Below are 13,648 nucleotides of genomic sequence, written 5' to 3'. Positions count from 1 at the left end.
AAGAAGTAGAGACAGATAATAAGTAGCGTAGAGTGCTTCCTCCTCCTTCTCCTCCTCCTCCTCAGTCGCACAGTGTTAGGCCAACAGACCGTACAAATGCAGACAGACATCACAGAGGAGCACAGTCTAATGGAGCCTACGCTTGCAGGGCTCTGTTCCATTTTGCGTCTCTTAGAACCTCGGGCTCAATTGTGTAATGCGCATCAACAAAATAGAACGGGGAACGGAAAGTCCAGGTTGAGCAACATGAGCTAGAAACCAAATCCTCCGTCAGTGACTTCACATGAGACTGGAAAGAGTGGGCGAAGGTGACAAGGTGAGAAGAAGGTTGCAGCCTAGGGAGTGTGTGAAAGGCCACAAGTTTTTGTAAAGAGCTGGCTATACATTTCACAAGCACAGATACAAATCAGCATAAAAAAAAAGTAAGCGGGAGTAAGATAGGAGCAAGGTGGCATTGGAGGCTCTTCTGACAGTGAGATGACTGGGAGGGGCTAAGAATGCCGTCTTCACCGATCCAAAGACCAAGCATCCCGGCGAGAAAATCAATCCCCGTTATTCCCCCTCACTTTGCTTTCCAATCAATAGATAAGAGCGTGGTAAGACCGGCCGGGACAATGGCCCTTTCTTCGGCACCATCTTGATATGGGCTGAATATCAACAGCATCCGTGGTGGGAATGGTGGCGGAGGGGCGATTGGGTGACTTGAGGAACAGCAGGAGAAGGCGAAAGGGAGAAAGCGGTAAGGAGACGCTCCCTGATTAAAGCAGAACCAATGGAATAACATCGGCCTCTTGTTCTCACCAACCTTTCTCCACAACAACAGGCAGCCCCTGCAGACTCCATCAAAAGAAAAAAGAAAAGAAGAAATGACTCTGGCGTCATAAAGCTTCTAGAAACATCTCCATCACGCGGCCTGCCCATAACGGGGCCTACTGTGGCGCCTTTGAACTCTAAGCTGCTATATTTCATTAAACTTGACGGCCGTCTGCTGCCTCAGTCGGCGGACCCCAGCATGTGTGTATGTGCGAGTGTGTTTTTGCAAAGGCAGAGAGAACTACTGTCGTCTGAAGTTACGACACGGCACAAATCCACGCTCCACCCACAATAAATCAAATAGATATCAACAGCTTTATCGGGTTGGGGTCCCTGCGGTGTTTCAACAAAGACCACCTCTGTTTACATCATGATGACACTTTTAAACAGTTTTGTATGTGAAAACAAATAGAGGTGCTACTCCAATAACCATATACAGTATTCTTAGAGAAAAAGAGCCTCTTGAAAACATCGACGTCTACCATTCAAAATGATCACATGTCAAGGCCTCTTTTAATGCAGGTTAAAGGTTCCATAAGCTGCTGTCTGAGAAGTATACTGTAGGATCCTTTTTTGAAATTCTTTGACCTGAATTAAAGGAGGGTCTTCATTTCACATTTGCAGCAGTCTTGGATTAGTTTACATCCAACTATGTCGTCTGCTACTAGTCAATAAATCACTGAATGGTTTAGGTCCTGAATGCATTAAAGAAATGCGGTTTGAATATAAACCCAGTAGGGCTCTGAGATCTACAGACTTGGGTCAATTACTGGAGCCGAGATCAAAAGTAAACATGGTGAAGCTCCATTTAGCCGTTATGCTGCGCATATATGGAATAAGCTGCCAACAGAAGTGAGTGTAAGTGCGTTTAAGTGGCAGTAAACATAAAAATCCTCCAAACAACTTGCTATCATGTCAGCATTAAAAAAAAATATTTTAAGAGGGTAACTATTTAAAAAAAAATTGTTGGTAATCCTAAAACAGAACTCCAGTCACACAGCGTCCAAACATTGAAATGTAGGTCTGCCTTTGGCCAGACGTGCCGTCACAAAGGGGCCACAGTGAGTAGCACTCTGCCGGCTTTATCTCACTCCATTAGGCTGAAGACTGGTGTGCACACCAGGACGGAGTGTGTGCTTTCGGCCACTTATCTGGGAAGAGGCACCCGGGAGGGGGGGGAGTCTGGGAATGGAGAGAAAGGCCAGATAGAGTGACAAACAGTCTGAAGGACAGGACGAGTGGTCCCGACGGTCAGGTTGGGAGTAGGGGGTGGATAAATGAACTTGAAGCCAAAGAGGGGTTGTTCTAAGAGGCACAGGAGCAAAGATGGCAAAGAGGTCTCCTTTAACACAGCTCATAGGGAGAGGAGGGCCGCATGGGGGAGTGAAAGAGGATTAGGCGGACCGAGGCGGCAGTAACCAGGAATCTCAACAATCTCACACCCAGATCCCGGGCCTGGGCTCAACCACATGACCCTCTCCAACAGACCGCTTTCTCTCTTTAGCCCAGAGCAGGGTACCGACAAGCACCTGTTTATGAGTGTCTGTCTCTACGTTTGGTGATGGATGGACCACTTGGGAGTGGGACATTGTGTAGATGTTCATATGTTTGTAGGCATTGTCCCGCTCAAATCACATTTAGTAACAATTTACTCAAATGCAGCTGGACTGTTGAGTCACAAGACTAACTGTAAAGGTACAGTCCACTTCTTGTTACGTCAAGACAAATTGTAAGGACGTAAAAAAATAAATTTATACTAGGTATAAAGCTGCCAATTTTGCAGCATACTTAACTAAAGCCATCTACAGTATATGAACTCTAAGCAAATCACTCTCAGTGCAACGATGGTATTAAAAATAGATGTTCCATGCCAAATCACCCAGTAGATTTTGATGTTAATGAAAATCAGTGTACTTGTTGACAGTGATGGCAAAACACTAAATCTCAAATTGTAGGTCAATCAGAGCAGGGGTTTGGGAGCTACGAGCCGCCAAACTTGGATATTTTCATCAAAAAGGTGCGCGGCCATCTTCAATTGAACCCTTATATCTCAGGAACTACTGGGTCAATCTTCACAAAACAGGCATTGCAGGAAAGGATTCCGATCTGCAATCATTGGTGCAATGTTCTCGTAAAATTTTGACCTTTTGTTTTTGTTGACATTGAAATTGACCTTGTGGATCATGCGACTTTGGAATTTAATCGTAATCATAACATTTTTCATGAAATGTAATCTCTGACATGTTTCCTAAAACAAAGGGTTTCATATCTCTGAAAATGTTTTCGAGAACATGTGAGATTACATTCAATGAAAATGATTGTTTTCAGGTCACGTGATCCACAAAGTCAATTTCAAGGCAAGGCAGGTTTATTTATATAGCAAGCACATCTCATGCACAAGGAAACTCAATGGGCTTTCAAGCTCAACTAAAAGAAAAGGTTACTAAAATCATATTCAGAATCAGAATCATATTCTTTGTACACACGAAACATGTTTTCAATTTATGTTGTTTTTCAGACTCCAAAACAGTGACTAAAACAAAGACAAACTTTTGTATCTTTTTGTTCCTCTGGAAAATTATGTTGTGTAAATCTGGAAAATTCTTCCATCTCATCATGTACAGTATGCCCGTCACTTTAAGAGGCCCAACAGCAGCGAGGTGCATCCTGCCACTCCCTTCTTCTTCAATCTTTTGCTGCATTCCACAGTAACAGCAGACTTTTCATCAGCACTTTCAACACAGTCGGGGGTACAGTAAGTAGGCACACAATGAGCTGCAGATGTTCCACAAAGTTTAGCCACCGTCACTCTGGTTTGACGTGATGTCGGACAATGGCCAGACATACTGTCAACCACAGATTGTGTTGTGTTGTGTTGGCCACCTTTGTGCGATAACGGAGTTGATGGCACTACGCTCTTGAGCTCACTATCAGTTCGTCTCCGAGTTTAGAAGCAGAGGGGCAACCATCTGTGATACTGAGGAGCCCCAAAACTTTCCAGGAGAACGAATACTATTAATATGAGATCCCGACTGGAGGCCAGTGGACCGGCAAAGCTCCCATTGACAGCAATGGGGCCTCCTCACAATCCAGCAATATTGTGTGGAATCAATCTGTCATCGTGGAGCTGTTAAGCCTGTCATTAGTGTGTGCCGCTCACCCTTTCACTGTGACAATTTGTTTCCCAGTTCACCTTACCACTCAGATGTAGCAAAGTTCAATGCCATCTATTCATCTGTAACTGTCTCCCTTATTCTTTATTTGCCTGCAACATGCTGTTTCCCACCATTACACGGGTCTGATACCTATATGACAATATTTGGGAGTTAACTATTCTCGGGAAAGGCCCTCCTAGCCCACTCATGACCCTGCACAGGATACGCGATAAGGAAAATTGTTACATCTATGAAGGACAATCTGAGAGTGTTAAACTAGAGTTCTGTGTAGGACTGCAGTATGGACAAAGGAACAATTTTTTTTTATTTTGTTGATTTTAAATATATACATTTTCCTCTTTTACTCATACTGATACGTTAGCAAAAGGCGTACGCGAGAAAGAAATACTAATTTGTAAGATGATGGAGCAATGGTTATTAGCTCACGACAAGTAGTTTTAACTTTTGTTGTTAATCTTGCTCCGGTTTGGTTCTGAGTTTTAGTTCAATTTCGTTATCAAGACATTTTCCTTGACATTTTAGGTGCGGTAGAGAGGGTCCACTGCCATGGTTTATCAGTTCAGTTGTGATGAACACAACCTGGACAAGATGGCTGATCTGGAAACTACATTAACAGAAACTGAGAATAAAAGGAAGAGTTGGACTTTGAGGTTAGAAGTTACATCTGCTCACTTTAGCTGACCCAGTGGAATGTTGTAAGGTACTGGAGAGCATTAAACTGTATCTAAACAACATCAGTAAGGCACAGACCAAGCTGAACGTTTTGCCTTTGCACACCGAAGCTCACATCATTATTGCAAAAACACATGCTCAGTGTTTTTACCACATTTATCAACTCAATGTTAAAACTATGCAGATATGAAAAACATCATCACCCCTTTGGAGATTCTGCTCTGAAGTGAAGAGTCAAGGACCTGGCTCACACAGGACTTAGTTCTTCCCAATGGTGTTTGAGAATAGGGTTCGAAACTCCTCCAAGCACGCCTTAATGGACCTTACTTGGATGGTCAAGCTGGAAAAGAAAAGAGCCCATCCCACACTGTTCCCACAAAATTGTCCAAAATGTCTTTGCCGGATGAAGAATTGGGATTTAAGGGTCAAGGGTGTGTCTTACAAACAAAAAAACAAAAAAAAAACATCTCCATAGTGTGTAGGTCTTTGGCCTGCAAACAGGCAGTTGATGACCATAACAGACACGCACTGTAAACATCGTTAAATGCTCATCTCTTCTATTAATCATCCATGCTTAAATGCATTTAAACAGATACATAAATCATGTAAATAAGTTGCTAGAGTATGAATGGAGGCCACATGTGCCAAGTACATCTAAACTGGGGCTGCTCCAAAGCCAGAGTCATATCCTTGTCCATGAGGAAATGCAATCTATTTCACTGCATGGTGCAGTCTGCGATTGTGCGTGGCCTTGCTGTAAGGAATGACAGCTTATGCTCCTTGCTCCGAAAATGATTATTCCTTGTCGTCCTGTCTCACGCTGATCCAAGTTAGAGCAGGGACACATTTTCCATTCATCACAAAAGAATTGGCCCCGTTCTCGCCTCTGCCGCAGTGTTTAGAGAGACGGACGGGGGCAGCATGACAGCTTACGTTCCAGCAGTGAAAACTCCTGTTTTGATGAAGTGTGACAAGCATTGGCCCGAACCACAGAGAAACTCAATCAAAAGGGGACAATGCAGCAAAGAATTTCCGAGGTCACTGAAAAGAATCGCTAATGAAGAAGAAAATGGGATTGAAAAAGCCAAAAAGCTATGTGGGGTCTCATTGAAGTCTATCGGAGGTGAACTGAAAGGGGTTTGCAGAGGAGGACGGAAACTGGGAGGAGGTTGTGTGGAAGTCAGCAGAGGCCTCATTCAAGTTTTCTTATCCCGAACGTTCCCTGGCTCGGCTTTCTTCGGGTCAAGCCAAGCCGTCGCTGTTTCCACGGCCATAACTTTCAATCAACCATTAACTGCACAACGGGGGGGGGGGGGGGGGGGGGGGGGGTCGTATATGTGTGTATGTGTGTTTGTGAAAGAGAAGATAAACGTGTGCTTGTTGCTAGGACAACAAGTGATGAAAGCCACAAAGTGAGGACGCAAACAACACCCAGTGAGAAACACATATAGAATGTCAGTTTCTTTTCTAAGCATTATGTACTGTACATCAGGTTTCATGACGTGATTTGGCGTCGTGATAATGAGACTACAAAGCGGCACAGCTGGCAATGACAAGTCCAGCAAACAAACAATCACAGGAGTTGGCAACCACTGCTTCTGAAGTTCAAATCAACCGCACTGAATAGCCTCACAATGACTGTAAGGACCGAACCTGCTGAGCCAGGGCGACATCCTGAAGGCCGCCATCATTCAACATGCGAATCTATTCTCAAGGTAACAAAAGCTTGTCATGGGTTAATCAGACTACAGTGTTGTTGTTTTTTTGTATGTATGTGACAAGAAGCCAAGCTAAACACACAATGGAATCTGTAAATCAATGTTTTTATATTCCCTTCAAGAATACTGTAGCAGCTTCTCTTCTTGATGGGTCGAACAGATCATTTTAAGTGACTAAGCCAGAGCTCTGTGGGATGGCAAAAACACCCTTCGAACTATCTTAGGCCTACTGTTATAAAGAAAGACTTAACCAAACATATTGTGCAGCTAAAGTCATTAAATGTGAGAAAATGCATGAAAAAAGCAACCTTGAGAGAATACAATAGGCCTACATTAATTGGCCATTTTTTTCCCCACTTCAACCTGGCACTAACCAGACTGGTACCTCTCCACAGTAATTTTGTCAGGAAAAGGCGGGACATTCTGTACAATAATTCGAGCTGACTGGACGATGCGACATTCTACACGTTTGTTTTAACCAATCACGGCCACGGGTGAAAATGTCATCTCCGTTCATGTCGAATGGGGGAAAAGCACGAACATCTTACCAGCTAGAAATGCACGAAGTGCCCCCCCCTCGCTGTTCAACATTCAACAAGGAATCGTTTACTTTGTGCCATGAGATTTGATAATGAATGTTTTTTTTTTTTTTTTTACTTAATTACTTACAGATTTGTTTCTTTTTTTGGGGTCTTTTCTTACATGCTTAAACAAAACAAAAATGAAATTAAACCCAAGTAAAACGAAACTGTGAAAAAGCTCAACTTGACTAGTGCTATTGTAGCTCAATAGGTTTACAATGCGACTATTTTGACGCTCTAAAAACTTGGATTCGGAGAAGTGGAGGGCAAGAGTAGACCCTGCCACAACAAGAGCAAGAGAAGACAGAAGGGGTTGTGGGCCACTGAAGGAGGCACTGAAAGAGGCGTTGAGCAAGACAAACACTTCCCACTGTGGGGCTGCAGAATTATTGTAAAGTCCCATGTACGGGTCGACCCCAGCTCCCCCATACGGGCTGCTTGACACCGGCAGCCTGACACACAGTCAACCCGTTGCCATCTGACGCCAAACCAAGCAGCTGTCAAACAACACAAATGGCTGCTTCGGCTGGTAGATCGTGGAAGTCGAAGCGGCAAAGTGCGTCAACGCCGTTAGCATGTGAATGGTGATTGTCTGACACGTTGATTGTGTGGGGTTAACTGGAGCATTTCAGCCAATTGGAGAAAACGCGTGTGTGGTCTGAAAGCATCCCGAGCCCATGCAAACTAATGAGCTCTGGATGTAGCTTCATACAAACTTGTAAGCATTAGCATACAGCTGACAGAGACAAACATGGAAAGTAGACAATGCCTTGTTGAAACTCCACATGAATGCTAATTGGAGTGGCCATTTAAGTCAGTCAATAGGGAGTGTTGCTAACAGGGACTATATGACCCCTCTTAAGTAAACACCAAGTGACCCTCCATTATGATTACTTATCACAGCTACAGCCCTTTCCTTTCTTTCCCTGCGAGGGGTGAAGTCTGACACATTCCTCCCTCTGCCAACCGCCGGGGTCAGCGGCGTGCGCTGATAGACGGGGAGCACGGATTTGTTTTCGTGGTCAAACGGAGGGAAAACAAACAGAGCGGGTTTTAAAAATCCCCTTGGTTGTCTCATTATCAAGACTTTTCTAGGGGTAATTTGCTTAATAAAACACGGCATAAAAAACAGCGCACGTCCAAGTGTTAGCTCTCACGCACACCTAAACTGCGGCGCCACGGCAGCGCTGAGCACTCGGCCCAGTCTACCACATAGCATGAGTGTTTAAAATTAATCTGCCGCAGGTGGGGGGACGGCCGCATGATAATCCACCCATTGTTTGTCGCAAATGGACCTCAACTCAGCAAATAGCTAAGATGAGCCGAGAAAGATTGAAAGGGGTGAGTAAAGGTCAGTCCGTGCCTTGTTTTAACAACAGCACATTAAGTTAACCTACTTCCTCCAGCTTTACAGCGGTAATAAAGGGGAGGAAATGCAGTAACTGGCAGGCAGGACTGAACTGTCGGCTTTGTGCGATGATGTGTCAGTCCTACAGATGGAGCTCAAGCAGAAAATGAGCGACGTTTACCATCCTCAAACCCTGAAGTGGAATATTCAAACATAATACACAAGGCAAGCTATTCTTTCTGTCCCCCCCCCCGGACTCCTCCCGAGAGCATCTACCTTGGCCCTTGCTAGTCAGGAGGAGATATTCCGAAAACTACAAGGACTTTTGGGGCATTGAGTTACTTTTGAATCTCACTTCATTATGCGTAAAGGAAATGGAAAACTGTGCGGATGCTGCCAAATGGCCTTGTGATTTTAACAGCCACTGGCACACCGCGCATCACAATACCTCCTTGTTATGTGAGCATGATGTAACGGTGCTGTAAAATGTATATTTTCCGACCGGGGTTGCAGAGTGTGCGCTAAGTTTGTCCAGATGGCTGCGAAGGTAGAGCACACGTGTGCGTTTGTGTGTGTGTGCGCGCGCACGCACGCGGCTGTATGTGATGCAAGCATTGGTTTGTTGATCATTGAAATGCAAGCAAACGATGCGTTGTGTTGTTTGCCAGCAGAGACACCTGGTTCTCTTTTTCATTCTCATTTGTGCAATACACACGTTTACCGTCGCAACTTTTCCACTGCATAGTTCAAGCTTTCGAGAGGTCCTTTAAACCCAATTCAAAATTTTAGGGACGTACAATATCACTTTTTCACTTCAGCAGTCACCGATACCAATACCACTAGTACTTTTGATACTGTCCATAAAATTTCCCTCCAAGAAAAACAATGACAAGCATTTTAAAGAAAGACCTACAGAATATATCCCAATATAACATTTACCCTTAAAATAGCAGGAAATTAACGGCAATTTTCATTTTCTACTTCCTGATCAAAACATGGCCATAAAATAATAAAATAATAATGGCCACCGTTGCGAGTATGATACCTTGAGATAAGACCAGGTATCAACCCAATACCGATACCTGATATGGGTACTTGCCCATCCCTACAAAATAAAATTTTGGCCAATGAGACTCACATTTTTTTGAGAGCAGACTGACGGACGCTTGACCTATAGGGGGGATTCATGAACAATTAATACTTCAATTCAATTATTATATTCAATAGCATATAAAAAGCTCACTGTGAATGTTCTGAACTCCTGTTTCCATGCCAGCACTGAAAGCTAAATCATGTTGACTCGAAAATTTTAAAATATAACGAGCCAAGCCTCCACAAAATATATGCATTACAGTATTCTTAAATTTATTACTGCTAAATTTGGTTATGGACGTGTCTGCTGCGTTGCGACTGGAATTCCCCCAGTACGGTCATTAATCGCGCTTTAAAAAAAATTGTGGCGTTAAAGGAACTTTAAATTAACACGCTAATTTTGACACCCCTAGCTGGGAGACATCACTGGGCACCTCCTCAGGCTTTTGGGGTGGCTGGGGCACCAGAGTGGAGGAAGTAGAAGGGGGAGCGAGGAGGAGGAGGAGGAGGAGGAGGAGGGGAATTCTCGCTTGGCCAGGCGCAAAGACTTTCCGATGCAGAGAGAGGGGATCGCGGGGGGAGTGGTGCGGGTGTTCCATATGTTTGTGTGCCACAAGGACAGGGGGTGTGTGGGGATCAGATGTCACCTGATGACTGACAGCAACAGGCTTAAAATGCTTTCGCTCAAACTTACTGCCTCCTCCTCGGCCGCATTGTTGAGCTAACAGCAGGAAAGCGACACGTCCGACGTCGTTTTACCGTTTCCATGCAAAAGTCAAAGGAGGTGGAGGGTGAAGGTGGGGGGGGGGGGGGGGGGTCTGGCCTTGATAATTTCATCCACATTTGTCACAAATGTCATCATGCATTGTTAAATTTTACAGGGGCCATTTTACAGCCTCTCCGGGCTTCGCCTCACTGCAAAAGCGGGTTTGAGTCGCAGCCGCAGCCGCAGCCTGTATTTCACATGCTGTCAGAGCCGAGCTGTTGTAGTTGGACTGTAACACGCGGCTCAGTGTATCAGAGCCGCAGGAACTTGTATTTACTCTGCTTCCACATGATCATTCAGGATCATCCCAGGAGCGTCTGCCAACTGCATATCTGTCAGCACATCTGCATGAGGAGCTTTGACAGAGAAAAGATGAGGAGCAGGCTTGATTTTTACGTCCCATCTGCTCATCTGTAAACACGCAAAATGGCCTCTTAATCTTATTTAGCCTTTGCGACTTGTTTACTCTTGGCGTAGTCGTGTCGTGAAGGCATGGCTGCCACGCTGTGAATGAGGCATTGTCTGCGCACCAGCAGATCTAATCCCACCCACCCTTCGGAACCAATGCTACGCGAGCTAGGCCGATATGTTTTTTTTCAGACACTGATTATTACTAGTCAAAGACGCCGATAACCGATATTTGGAGCCAATATTCATTTTCTAAAAGGAAAAATATCGCCATCAAAATTTGAAAAAAATAATACAAATTCTAGCTCTTAATTTTTTATTTTTTTTTTAAGAATAATTTTTAGGGCTCATTAAATATTGGAGTTAAAAAAAATCTCAGTCAATAGACTTCTTTGTTTTAAAAATCTAACAAAAAGTTCAGGGATCACCCGGGAGTTGTAGCATGTTTTCAAAAGTTAAAGGCATACTTGACTCATTGAGACATTTTCAGCAGTAAAAAGTTAATATTTTGTCTATAATTAATGTGGTAACTTTATTATTTTTCATGTACAATTAATACCTAAAAAAAAAGTATTTTTTTCTACTTGCTGCTGAGTGATGATGACATCACCTGTGCTAAGGAAGTAGGTAACGACCCATCATGGCTCAGTTTGCTGACCAACTCCAGAAAACAGGTGAGCCATGATTGGTCGTTACCTACTTCCTCAGCACAGGTGATGTCATCATCAGTCGACAACAAGAAGAGAAAATAGTTTTTAAATGTATTAATTGCACCTGAAAAATAATGAAGTTATCAAATTAATTCTGGACTAAATAAGAACTTTTCACTGCTGAAAATTGTTCAATGAGTCAAGTCTCCCTTTAAATAAAAACTCAAGTAAATAGCTCCCTGTTGTTTTCTACAGTACATAAAGTTTTCCAAAATGTAAAAATATATGAAGTACTGTATTAAAATTGTACTTATCTGAGTTTTAATTTCAAACAAAAACATGAAGTGAAGGCTCAGCATTATCTCTGGAAATTTAAATAATTCCATCCCTGAAGGGATCCACTTTTATTAAATGGATGTATTATCGGGCATGTAATTATTCAAAATGGCCGATGCCGATTACGTCAAAATGCTGAATATCGGCGCCGATAATCGAGCTATCCCTAAATCCTTGCCACATGCAGGTACTGGGTTTGTTGTACTCCTCAACTGGAATTGATATGTCTGACTTTTAGATTTCACTCCTCCCTGCATCGTTTTTGCATCGACCTTTGACTGGTGGCCCTCGGATTGCATCAGACATGCTTGAGTGATGCTGGGTGAAATCACAGAAATGGCATCCGCGTGTTATCGGGGGACCTGCTGACAAGCACGCTGTGTCGTTCTCTTTAAAAAGCAATGCACTGACCCTGGCACGGGAAACTGTGAATTGTGGTCAGTTTCTCGGCCAGCCAGCCGCGGGAGAGCTGGACTCTCTACACAGACTTGTGTTCTTTCACCCTGGGAAGCTGATGGATGATGTTTGTTTGGTTTAGCTGTGGAGAATGTGCGCACACACACGCTCACATTTGAGTAGAAGCAAGCCTGCCCTTCTCTCATTCCCCAACTCGTGTTGATTTTGGGCTCCTTTTAGTTTTTTTTAACTTACTTTTCCGTCTTTGACTTCTCTGTGTGAAAACATTAACTGAGACTTTTCCCCCCCCGCTCTTGAGTTATAATGAGCCATGAACGCAGGAGAGTTCCAGCCTCACAATAAACGAAAGACAGTTCACGTTCGTCTCACCTCGCGCACTCTGGACCAGTAAGACAGCCTCCAAGAAGAACAGCACAATCTTCAGTCCCGCCATAGCGTCCAAACACAACCTTATGCTTTCTCAAACTGAAACACACATGGACACAATATGACATTGTAAATGGAAAATATTACTAGGAGTGAAAAAGGACGCTTGAATAATGATTCCTAACTTCTGTGTTGATGTCAGTATCAATACATGGTCTAAAAAATATTTATTTATAACAAGTATGTAGTTTTCTATCTATGCTAGTGATGTATAGTTGCTCAATAATGTTAACTTATTTTTAATTTCTACTGTAGAGAAATCATTGTTAGTGATAAATTCTTGTTTTAATCTAAACGTGATTGAAATATTTCCCACAGCGAGTTTCCAGTGATGATGCTGATGCAGTCACATCTACGCAAAAAGTCCTGTGAGGTTTTCACTTATGCAGTCCTGATTTTAGTTACACGAACATCATTACCCCAGTTAACGTAATTAAAATGACACATACACACAGATTAAACAGGTCACATTAAAAAAAATGTTGCTGACAAACCTGAACGTTGACTGAATGAAGTCAAGCTCGTAGCAGCCGCTTGACAGTTTTAGCTAAAGTCCGCGTTGAGTCCATGAATCAACAGTGACACTTCTTTGAAACATACGTATCCCGTAAACCTTGTCGCTGACATAAAAACAACTTAGCAGAACACAGAACGAAGCACAAGTCTCGCCAAACACCCCCGCCCCCCTAAAAAAAAGGGTACCGTATGCTAATGTGTAAAAAGAGTCCAGCGTGCCTCCGTCTTTCCTCTCCGCCTCTCCTGACCAACAAGTGACTAGTGACTCGTGCCATGCGCGAGCTCGCAGTGCGTGTGCGCGCTGAGACTTCTGACCAATGACAGACTGCGCATGCGTTAACCCGTTAATTTCCATTAAAAAAAAACAACAACTCAATACTGGCTGGTAAAAACGCACAAATGGAGTATAGTGAACCCCCGTTTATCGCGGGAGACACGTTTCCAGTCCCCAAGCGATAAAAAGTCTACACACCCGCGTTCAAGTTCCAGGTTTTTACAAGTTAAATATTTTAAAGAGGGGAAGTATATAAACAAATAAAATAATAGGGTTGTACAAGTGTGCACAACCTCTTATAACATTTAAATTAAAAAATACTTATTAATTTAAAAAAAAAGTGATATCTTGCAAGATTGGATTTTTTTTTTACTACAAAATAAAAAAAAAGTGTGATATCTTACAACACGCGATTTACCTAAATTTTTAATTTTAAAAAAAAGGTGGCACATTTT

The 13,648-nt window shown here is 43.2% G+C and overlaps 1 protein-coding gene across 1 annotated transcript in view; it reads right to left on the bottom strand.

Moving 5' to 3' along the window:
* LOC144032070 (fibroblast growth factor receptor-like 1) overlaps window positions 1–13,222 on the bottom strand; it is a 31,795-nt gene extending 18,573 nt beyond the window's left edge. Inside the window, exons 1-2 of the mRNA XM_077539730.1 lie at window positions 12,898–13,222; window positions 12,347–12,442 (exon numbers count right to left, since the gene is read on the bottom strand). Of these exons, the coding sequence (XP_077395856.1) occupies window positions 12,347–12,410 (64 nt within the window). The 5' untranslated portion in view covers window positions 12,411–12,442; window positions 12,898–13,222. The remainder of the gene's footprint in view (window positions 1–12,346; window positions 12,443–12,897) is intronic.
* Window positions 13,223–13,648: the final 426 nt, after the last annotated feature.

The sequence above is a fragment of the Festucalex cinctus genome, chromosome 12 (assembly GCF_051991245.1).
Source record: "Festucalex cinctus isolate MCC-2025b chromosome 12, RoL_Fcin_1.0, whole genome shotgun sequence".
Classification (NCBI taxonomy): Eukaryota; Metazoa; Chordata; class Actinopteri; order Syngnathiformes; family Syngnathidae; genus Festucalex; species Festucalex cinctus.
This window is presented reverse-complemented; position numbering and strand designations above follow the sequence as displayed.